Genomic DNA, 10,615 nt, shown 5'->3' with positions numbered 1-10,615 from the left:
CTGCCCGTGGCCCGAGGGATTGTACTCTGTGTGCCTATGCGGCTTACCTGGCCTCCTGTGGCCCCAAGGATCTCTAGTTGACCGGGCGTCCTTGGTTATTGGATGATCTGGGTTGCTTCACGTCATGTAGGGATTTTTAGTTTGCATGCTTGGCTTAAGTATGTGTGTCTTTGTCTGTCTTTGTCTGTCTGTCTGTCTGTCTGTCTGTCTGTCTGTCTGTCTGTCTCTCTCTCTCTCTCTCTCTCTCTCTCTCTCTCTCTCTCTCTCTCTCTGTATGCGGTGTCTGTACGCATGCGCGTCCGTGTCTATGGACTTTTCTTTCTTCGGGCGGGTAGGCGTCATTTGGCTTATTTGATTTTTTTTTTTTAAACTTTTCTTCCCCGTGTTCCACGGTACCATCGTGTTTATCTATTCTACATGTGGAGATCCCAGTCCCGTCCCACCGCCCTTACCCCTGACAACCTCAAGTTTGTAATCTGTCGGTCTGTTTCTGTTTTGTTAGTTCGTTCGTTCGTTCGTTCGTTCGTTCGTTCGTTTTTCTTTTGGAAATCTGTTCACCTAGGACTATAACTGTTTGTACGAAACAGATAGTAATAGAATCTCAAGCCCATCCTACCGAGAACAAAACGTTTCAAAGAGAAAGAAAGGAAGGAGAAGGGGGAAAAATAAAAGTCTCTATATTTTCTTGCTTCCCTCTGTCACTCCTGATGGTTTAGATGTCTTCTTTTACAATTTTGTGTTTATTCTGTTTGGAATGAACGGGAGTGATCACCTTTCCGGGGATGAGTGTCTCATGTTTGTACCGTCCTGCTTCTTCTCTATTTAGAGTAGACCTGTGGATGTTTCTTTTCGCATGGGTTGAGTGTTGCAAAACTCTTTTAGTTTTTGCTTGTCTGTGAAGTTCTTTACCTCTCCTTCTATTCTAAAGGATAGCTTTGCTGGATAGAGTATCCTAGGCTGCATTGTTTTGTTTTGTTTTGTTTTGTTTTGTGTTTCATTCAGGAATTTCAATAGATCTTGCCACTCCCTTCTGGCCTGACGTGTTTGTGGAGAGAAATCCGCTGAGAGCCTTATGGGGGTTCCCTTGGAACTCACTCTTTGTTTTTCTCTTGCCTAAAGGCATTTAGGATCATTGCTTTCTCCTTGACTCTGACCATCTGGATTAGGATAGGTCTCGGTGTGGGTCTGTTTGAGTTCTCCCTGTTTGGCACCCTCTGAGCCTCCTGGACTTGGATATCGGATTCCTTCTTTAGAGCTGGGAAATTTTCAGTCATGCTTTCTTCAAATACCTTTTCGACCCCCTTGCTTCTTCCTTCCCCTTCTGGAACCCCTATTGTGCGTAGATGGGCACGCTTTCGATGGTCCCGTAGGTCCCTGAGATTGTTTTCGTTGTTCTTTATTTGTTTTTCTCTCAGCTGTTCTGATTGGGTTCTTTCTGTTGTCCTGTCTTCTGGGCCACTTATTCGCTCCTCGGTGTGATCTAGCCTCCTTTGGACAGCCTTTAGACCACTTCTCATGTCAGCCAGTGAGCTGACCAGTTCTCCTTGACTCTTCTTTAGAGCTTCGATTTCGTTTTTGACGTACAGTATACATCTAAACACTATCACTTGGAGTTCCTTCGGTACTTGGATCTCTCCTTTTTTGAAATCTTGATCTAGCAGGCCATCCGTGTCTATTTTGTGGATCGTGCTTTCAGGGAATTTCTCTGGCTCTTTTCATTGGGAGTGGTTCCTCTGCTTCCTCATGCTGCTCCTATCTCTCTGGCACTGTGGCTTAAGGAGTATCAGTTATCTATTGTGGTCCTTAAGGAGTTTAGGTATTTATCTAAAGCCTATACAGGAATAAAACTTTAAAAGGGGGGGAGAGGGAGAGGGAGAGGGAGAGGGAGAGGGAGAGGGAGAGGAGAGAGAGAGAGAGAGAGAGAGAGAGAGAGAGAGAGAGAGAGAGAGAGAGAGAGAGAGAGGGAGGGAGGGAGGGAGAGGGAGAGGGAGATAGAGGGAGACGGAGAGGGGGATAGGGGGAGAGAGAGAGACAGAGACAGAGACGGTGGGAGGGGGAGGGGGGTGGGGGAGCCGGATTTTAAAAGAATGGAGGAAAAAAAGGTTTGAAAAGAGTGTACAAGCAATAATAGAAGAGCAAGTGGAAGCAGAAGAGCGATCGAGGTGAGACGTCTTCTAAAAGCCTTTAAAAAATAGAAAAGATCAGAAAATAAAGCACAATTGTTTCAAAAGTAAATTTTTAAAAGGTAATCGGAAATAGAACAGACTTTAACAAGAGATAAAACACAGGATTTGAAAAGGAGGGAGAAAGAAAAGGTTTGAAGACACTGTGTAATCAATAATAGAAGAGTAAGTGGAAGCAGAAGAGCGATCGAGTTGAGACGTCTTTTAATAACCTTAATAAAAAGGAGAAAAAAGATCGAGAAACGATATCTGAAACCTGTAAATAATCAATAACAGGAGATCTAAACCAAGAGAAGAGAAAAAGGAAAGGGGGTGGATGTTTAAAAATAATAATAATAAAAAGATTTTCAAGGAAACATTTAAAAGGGATTAAAACCGTCAACGTAGACGACTGTTCAAAAGTCAAGGTTAAAAAGGTAACAGAAGGTAAAACCGATAGAAGAGAGATTAAAAAAGAGAAAGGAAAAGGAAAAAAAAAAAGGGGGGGGGGGACGTGTTCCCGGCACCGCGGTCGGATGCTGCGTTCCTCCCGGGAAGGAGGGTGGCTGGCTGGCCGCCCGCCCTCTCCCGGCCCCGGTCGTTCCGCTGCTCCGTGCGGCTGTGTGCTCCGACTCGGGTCGGCGGCGCTCCTCTCCGTAGGTGGGCTCGGGGAAGACCGTGGAACCGCCCCGCCCCTAGCTGCGTCCCAAAACTCGGCTCCTTCTTAGTCATGGTGGCGCGAGTTCTCTGAGGTACCGGGGCAGAAATATCCTATCTGCCTCGGGCTGTAAACGAATCTCAGTCCTGCCTAGAAGGCTGCGGAGCCCCCGGGTGCGGATTCGAGTCTCGGCCCCGCCCCCGCCCGCATGCTGCACGCCAGAGGCTATGGCGGCTGTGGCTGCGTCCCGCCTCTCTTCTCGCGAGAAGCGCCGGTGATGGCGCCGCGGATCTGAGGAGACGGAGGCTACGGCGCCCCTCCCCCCAGGGCACACCGGCCGTGTTGCTTTGCCTTTCTTTTCCCGTCATGTATGGGGGGGGCGGGTTGTTCTGCTCTGTATCCCCTCCCGGCCGCCGCCCCGGTCCTCCGCCCGGCTCGTGCGGCCTGTCCCGGCCCCTGGCTGCCGGCCTGCGACTCGGGCTGGGTGTCGCGGGGACCCTCTGTGCCCGTTTCACTTGGGTCGGTCGGTCAAGGGGTGCTCTGGGTAGATCTGAGGCTCGGGGGCGCCCCCTCCGTCCCGTCGGCCTCTCCGTTGGAGAGGGGCAGTTTTGGCGAACGAGCCCTATTCCTCCTCTGCCGCTCCCTCCCCGCGGGACCGGTCCCTCCCGCACTGTTTTGCTTTTTACTCTTTCTTTTCTCCTTTTCTCCTACCAGATTTTGGGCGTCTTTGTCTTTCGAAGAGGGCGGTGTTCTGTCGGAGTTCCGCAGGTGCTCTGATTGGCCAAGTGGGTCCGTCGATGTGAGTTTTGGTGTATTTGTGGGAGAGGGTGAGCTACGAGTGTCCTTCTACTCCGCCGTCTTGCTTCTCCGCGGGTTATTTTTGAAGAGTAGGTGCTGGGGATTGAACCCTGGGCCTTTATTTTTTGCATGCTAAGCACGGGCTGTACTGCTGGATCTCTAGGCCCTCCCCACCGCAACACCCCCCCCCCTTTCCCACCGCCTCCATAGTACTCGATGAATCTCCTGACTAGATATCTATGCTTCCTTGGAATGGGGCCGTCCGTTTCTTCATCGGATGGATGGACGTCTGTGGATTCGTCTCGTTTCTCTCCACTGCGGTGGGTGGCATCGGGGCGTGGGGTGGGGTTGAGTGGCGTGGGCTGGGAACTGTTCTTCACGTGTAGAGGTGGAGCGGAGCGATGAGGATGGTGACTTTTTCCCCCGAGTGCTCACGCCGGGTGATGGAGGCCTGTGGTCTCACTTGGAAGAGGACTCGGGTGACTGGAACAGAGCCCGTGTGGGGTCGTTGTGGAGGGAGGAACTCCACCCCCCCAGCCCCAGCCCCAGCCCCAGCCCCGGCACTTGTACCTCATCGAGGGACGGTCGGCCGAAAACAAATGAAAGCTGTCAGAGGTGGAGGTGGGGGTGGGGGTGGGGGTGAAGGGGTGTGTGTGTGTGTGTGTGTGTGTGTGTGTGTGTGTGTGTGTGTGTCCCCGTTCCCCGTACCACAGTCCCTGGTCGAGGCCCCCCGAGCGGAGAAACGCACGCCAGGCCGTCCGTGCTCCTGGTTGTCCGGCCGCGTGTCCCCGCCGCCCAGAGATCCCGAACCGTCCCGCTCGCTCCCCTGCCGGGTGCCGTGTGCCACCTGCCTGTCGGCCGGGCGCTATTTTAGACACTGCGAAGAAGTCGGCCGGACGGCCGGGCCGGGCCGGGCCGGGCCGGGCCGAGCCGAGCCGAGCCGAGCCGAGCACGTCCAGGCCGAGGTGGGTGGTGCTGGGTTCGGAGGAGTGGGGTACAAGCGGGAGGCGGGCGTCGATGGAGGGGAGGGGGAGGAGGAGGGGGAGCAGGGATGACGATGGGCTGGGGGGCTTGGCGTGTGGGGTGGGGGTGGGAGGGATGGTAGCCATCCTATGACTTTCTCTCCCCACCCCGCCTTTGGCAAGTCTGTTAGAGTGACGAGGTTGTGCTGGTTTCTGGCTGGTGCACACCATAGTGATTGTGTTCTTCTTTTTCCTGGTCTTTTTCAGGAACCCTCGTCCCGAGGGACTGAATCTAGTGCCCTGTGCTGCGCGGTACGACCTAGGGGTCGAATCTGCCAGGAGAGGTCTTACAAGGATCTGGAGGATCCTGGAAAACTGCTACCATCCGGAATCCTACATGGATATTCAAGATCTTGCGGATGGATGGACGGACGGAAGACGGATCGAATGGAGGCCCCGCCCCATCCCCTGGACCCCTTGGCCCAGGAGGATCGTGATGGGTCTGGAAAGGACTCTTCCGACGAGGGTCTCGGGATAGACTTTCTCGGTCCGCGGAAGGTGTTTCTGCACAAAGAGGAAGAGAGGGGCGTTCTCGGCAGGAGAGCCCGAACCGCCTCCTTTCAGGGATCCGCTCCAGTCTGGGTCGGGGTCGGGGTCAGAACGCGACCACCGACGGCTCCCCTCCCTCGTCTTGGCTCTCCAACTTGGGAAACCCTCCTCCCTGCCCCCTCACCCATCTTCTCGTCAGCCTGCCTCCAGCTTCCCCGTGCCAACTACCTCTCTCATGCTGCCGGACTTTCCTCCCCCTTGGGCCGCCAGGAAGCTCTCCCACTCCTCCACGTGCTTTGGCTTGGAATCCCTGACAAACACAAGCGGTGCTGGAGGGCGGGGCCGGGGGCGGTGGCAGAAGGACTCCCTTCATCTTATGGGAGCGACTTTTATCTCCATAGGTGGCGATTGAGAAAACACATAAAATCACTCAGAAGAATACCCATGTGTAGTCTCCCGGACCTAGATCCGTGTCTGTCTGTCTGTCTGTCTCTCTCTGTCTCTCTCTCCATTTCGCTATTCTGTGTGTGTGTGTGTGTGTGTGTGTGTGTGTGTGTGTGTGTGTGTGTGTGCCTTTCTGTCTGTCTCCCTTGTCTCTCTTTCCTCTCCTCTCCCCTCCTCTCCTCTTCCCTGTTCTCCCCTCCCTTCCCCCCTCACCCCTCCGCTCCTCTCTTCTCCCCTCTCCTCCACTCCTCTCCTCTCCCCTCGCCTCCTCTCGCTTCCCCTTCCCTCCCCTCTTTTCCCTCCTCTCCTTTCCTGTCCTCTCCCCTTTTATCCCTCCTCTCCTCTGCGCTCTCTCTCTCTCTCTCTCTCTCTCTCTCTCTCCCCCCTTCCCTTCCCTCCCTCCTCCCTACCCCCCAACCCCTACCTTCACAGGGCCTCATAGATTGCAATCGGTTTCCATGAAATGTGATGAAGAGGGAATGAAGTTTAGAATGATATCCCCATGCCATCGAAACCTTCTTCCCCAGGGATAGCGAGTTATTTGTGGTTGTGTTTGTTTTTGTTTTTCTTGTTGTTGTTTTGGGGTGCAACGAGGGCACAGGAGGCGTTGGGAGTGAGGGTGATGTTTCTCTTTCTGTCTGTCTCCTCCTTAGGAAGGATTTTAAGAGGAGGGAGGACTCACAGAAATCTACCATCTCGTCTCGTACTGCAGCTGTGTTTGAGCTTCCTATACGATCTGGGCGGAACACTCCCCACCCTCACCTCAAGCCGCCATCGCCGCCCCCTCAGCCCCCAGCACCCCCGTCCAGTCCCGCGCTTGGGGCGGTGGTTGGGCATGGGGGGATGTTGGCGGGGTGGTCGTTGGTGGGGGTTGGGGTGGTGGAGGAAACCGGAAAACAGACCACTGTGGCACGTGGCTGACTGGGGCTTCAGGGTGAAGGAGGATGAATAAAATGGCCGGAATTAGGCTAACGGATTGCTTCGTTTTTGGGCGGGGGGGGGGAGAGGAGGGGAGGATCATTAGGTCATTCATTCATTCATTCATTTGCTTGGGGGGGGGGGGTGTCATTCGGTTTCTTATGCTCGCCCTTAAAACGGTCGACTCTTCTGACTGACCGGTTGCTGCTCACGGTTCCAGGCCCGTTGTTGAAACTGGAAGCTATCGATCTTACTGTTTCTACTGTATTTCAGTCATTGCAAGTCATCATCGTGCTGGGTCTCTGAGTCCTTCTCCGAGGAGAAGGTCGGTCACGGGACTACTGACCTGACAAAATAGCCTGAGTGACCAAGAAGGCCACACCTTGAGTGCTTATGAGATAATGAGATCTAACCGCCAGCCTCTATAGAATGGGTCACCTGGGAGGCATCGTGACACCATGCTGAGTCTTCTGATGAGAAAACGATTCTGTGGATGGTGATCGATGCTTGATTGTTTGAGCTATGGCTCTAGAACCACCCCACCCACTCCATCCCCAAGGTGGGTACACAGTTTTGAAGACGCTAGCCTGCTGTGAATCCCCTTTGCCCGGCAGAGCGATAAAATGACCTCTTTTCTTCTAAGCTCCAAGACCTTGTCTCTGGATTCTTGGGCTCATCGGGGACGGGGGCCGATCTTTCGGCAACAAGCGTGCTTCAGAAACAACGGATGCCCGAGAAGGACACTCTGCCTCTCCCTCTTCTTCCGGGCCTGAAATGGGGAGGAAAAAATATCGCTTCCCCTGGAAGCCGGAGTCCAGAGCCCGCCATCCGGAGGGACTTCTGGCTTGGCCTTCTCCTGGGGTGGGGGGAGGGCACGCCACCGCACGTGTTCTTTGTCAACTCCCCGTTTCTCTCTTCTCGAGTTATCTCTTTGGGAAGGCTCCCACACTGGATGAAAACAGACAGACAGACAGGCTGGTATCTCTCCCTACCCCACCCTTCGCCCCCCAAATGACTGATCTTCTGTCCCATCAAAATCACCACTTGTTTTCCAACGTGGCTTTCTTGGATCCTGGAGGACTGACATCAACTTAGAGCCAAGATGGGCACAGAACTGAAGGACCTTCTCGGCTGGCCTAAGAAGTCTGTCATCGTGATGTGGGAGGTATTCTTCGAGGGACCTATCTGACTAAGTGCTTGACGGCCTTTTGGACTTTGAACCAACTTGGAGATAGGAACTAGGATGAGAGGGCCCCCGAAATAGCTCAGCAAACTCTTCTCCACCCTTAGAAGAGAGACAGACAGATAGACAGACAGACAGAGAAAGAGAGAGAGAGAGAGAGAGAGACAGACAGACAGACAGACAGACAGACAGACAGTGTGTGTGTGTGTGTGTGTGTGTGTGTGTGTGTGTGTGTGTGTGTGTGTGTCTGTCTGCCTGCCTGTCTGTCTGTCTGACGGTCTGTCGGTCTGTCTGCCTGCTTATTGTAGGAACTCTCTGTCAATGGAAGTATAGTTGACTTACAATGTTGTGTTCATTTATGACGTACGGCATAGTGATTCACTTATTCACACACACACACACACACACACACACACACACACACACACACACACGTATACTTTTTCAGGATAGGTTATTACAAGCTATTGAACATAGTTCCCTGTGCTAGACAGTAGGACCTACTTGTGTACCTAGTTTGTATAGGGTGGTTTATATCTGCTAATCCCAAACTCCTGATTTATCCCTCCGCCTTACCCCGTTCCTCCACCCTACCCTGTCCCCTGTGTTAACCATCGGTTTCTTTTCCATGTCTGCGAGTCCAGTCTGTTTCTGTTTTGTAAATAGGTTCCTTGGAGTCTTTTTAAAATGGAGTTATTTATGTATGGATGGGTGTCTTGACTTACTTTCAGATCCCACCTAGAAGTGATGGCATAGGATATCTGTCTTTCCCTGGGTGACTGACTTCACTAAAACTATGGAACGCTTCACGCATGGGCGTGTGTCGTCCACGTTCAGGGGCCGTGCTGATCTTCTCTGGATGGTTCCCATGTTAGTCTATGTCCTGTGGCAGCAAGTGCTTTCCTTAGGGTTTTTGTCTCAACCTGAAAGCCAGCCCGGAGACTGAAGGTCTTCTAGTTGCCTCCACTATCTGCCTAGGACCCTCTCCACGAATGTTTCCCATTTTCTCTCACCCTTTTGCCTTGGCATCATTGAGTACGAAAACGCTCCGTCTCCTGAAGCCTTGCAGACTGAAGCTGGACAACGGGAGGTAAACGTCAGAGAAATGGCCACAACAGCTCCTGTGGAAACCATCCTCGGGCCTGTTTTCGGGGGAGCCGCTCAGAGAGTTGAGCCGAACACCCCAGGACATCATCAGAGGCATTTCAAACTGCTCGAGCCGTTTCGATGACCCCGATGTGTGGAAATCTCCTACCAGACTGACCCCCTACTCCCGGCCCTGAATCTGGTTTCTCATCTGCTCCGACGATTCACCTTTGTGCTGTACTTTGGTTGTCCACACAAGTGCCTCTTAGGCGATACCTGACTGCTTGCTCCCTAGGCCTAGCTTCAGAAGCCCATCGACACCACCGCCTCCTGAGACGAGATACTACAACGGCAACAGTTTCCTTGAACAGACCTGTTCTCAGAACTAAGAAACTGGGTCCATGAAACGCAGGCCCCCTAGGAAACCATTCCCTCCCTCCTGCCCCCAGACCGCACGCACGCACGCACGGACGCACACGCACACGCACACGCACAGTCAACAGCCCAGCTTTTAATGTGTAAAACTTCCAGGGAAGTTACAGAATAGGAAATGTTGGGGTCCAGAGTAGGCTGCCCCAAAATGTGCCCGATGGATTATGCTGAATGAAAGGGACTTCACAAGTGGCCAAGGGGGAGGGTATAGGTCAGTGGTAGAGTGTGTGCTTAGCAAGCAAGCACAAGGTCTTGGGTTAAATCCCCAGTACCTCCGGTCAAAAATAAATGCATAAAATCGAATTCCTCTCCCCGCCCGCCCCCCAAAGTATACACTGCTGTATGTCAACTCTGTCTCAATAAAACTGGAAGGAAAAAAAAGGAAGGAAAAAAAAAAAAAAGCATGATTTAACAAAAGAAAGAAACAAACAAAGAAAGAACTGCCCGAGGCAAGAGGAACACTCTGTCCCTCCTTTCTGCCTCCCTGGAAGCAGGGGAAAAAGAATTTTTTTTTTTTTTAAAGTCTCCCATCCCAGAGGAATCTATCAAGTCAGAGGTCTGCTTCCATGCCCTTCCATGATTCTCAAACGGTTTAGTGGGGTTTACCCAGGTTAGGAAAAGGAGGGGACTCCTTTGGCCTGAGACCAGGCGAGATTCTCCCCCTCCCTCCCGCCTCCCTCCGTGCAGTTGGGACGGGGTGGCCTAAGGGTGGGGAAATTGAAACCAAAAAACAAAAGCCGTTCAACGGAGAGGAGCCGGAGGCCAAGTCAAAGGCTCTGACCTGAGCACAGAGCTTTCTGCATTTGAATGAAGCGATTGAACGAGGCCCTGCCGAATGGATCCTCCTGACGTCCCCGCCCCCGCTTCCAGGAGACAGTCCAGTCGATTTAGGACCCGATTTGGGACCGATCGGTGGAGGAGGCCTGGGCGGCGGCGGCAGTGGCGGCGGCGGCGGCGGCGGCGGCGGAAGCAGCGGCGGGGGGCGGGGGGGGGGGTGCGCGGGCGGGGGCGGGACCAACGGTCGCTCCAGCTCTGCCTGCCTGCCTGCCTGCCTGCCTGCCTGCGGGGCTGAGGCCTGAGGGCCACGCTGGTTCCTGCCACTCAGGGAAACTTGTGCGGGTGTTGCCGAAAGATCGCCCCCCCCAACCCCGTCCCTGACGAGCCAAATAACCCAGAGACAGGGTCTTAGAGTTTAGAAGAAAAGAGGCAGCTTGATTGCTTTGCTGGGCAAAGGGGACTCACAGCAGGCTAGTAGTGCCTTCCAAACTGTGAACCCGTCTTGGGGTTGGGGTTTCATGCTTCTGTGGACGAACAGGTTGGAGCATGAAAGGGAATCACAACAGGCGGGAGCATAAAAGGTGCTCATGATCAACAAGGGTCTCTGATAAAACTTCCTCCTAAATCTGGATGAGTGTCTGGTAAC

At 53.3% G+C, this 10,615-nt stretch overlaps 1 protein-coding gene and 1 non-coding gene across 2 annotated transcripts; one reads left to right on the top strand and one right to left on the bottom strand.

Moving 5' to 3' along the window:
* The first annotated feature begins 4,326 nt into the window (after positions 1–4,326).
* On the top strand, positions 4,327–6,164 carry LOC140690706 (uncharacterized). The gene is made up of 2 exons (XM_072952623.1): positions 4,327–4,583; positions 4,848–6,164. Exon 2 carries the CDS (start codon positions 5,004–5,006, stop codon positions 6,033–6,035), a length of 1,032 nt encoding a protein of 343 aa, XP_072808724.1. The 5' UTR covers positions 4,327–4,583; positions 4,848–5,003; the 3' UTR covers positions 6,036–6,164.
* Positions 6,165–8,464: 2,300 nt separating this feature from the next.
* On the bottom strand, positions 8,465–8,573 carry LOC140690798 (U6 spliceosomal RNA). Its single transcript, XR_012066127.1, has one exon. It is a non-coding gene; the product is annotated as a U6 spliceosomal RNA (small nuclear RNA).
* Positions 8,574–10,615: the final 2,042 nt, after the last annotated feature.

Source organism: Vicugna pacos, chromosome 31 (genome assembly GCF_048564905.1).
Source record: "Vicugna pacos chromosome 31, VicPac4, whole genome shotgun sequence".
NCBI classification, from domain to species: domain Eukaryota; kingdom Metazoa; phylum Chordata; class Mammalia; order Artiodactyla; family Camelidae; genus Vicugna; species Vicugna pacos.
Note: the sequence above shows the minus strand (reverse complement) of the source record. Positions and strands in the feature narration are given on the sequence as shown.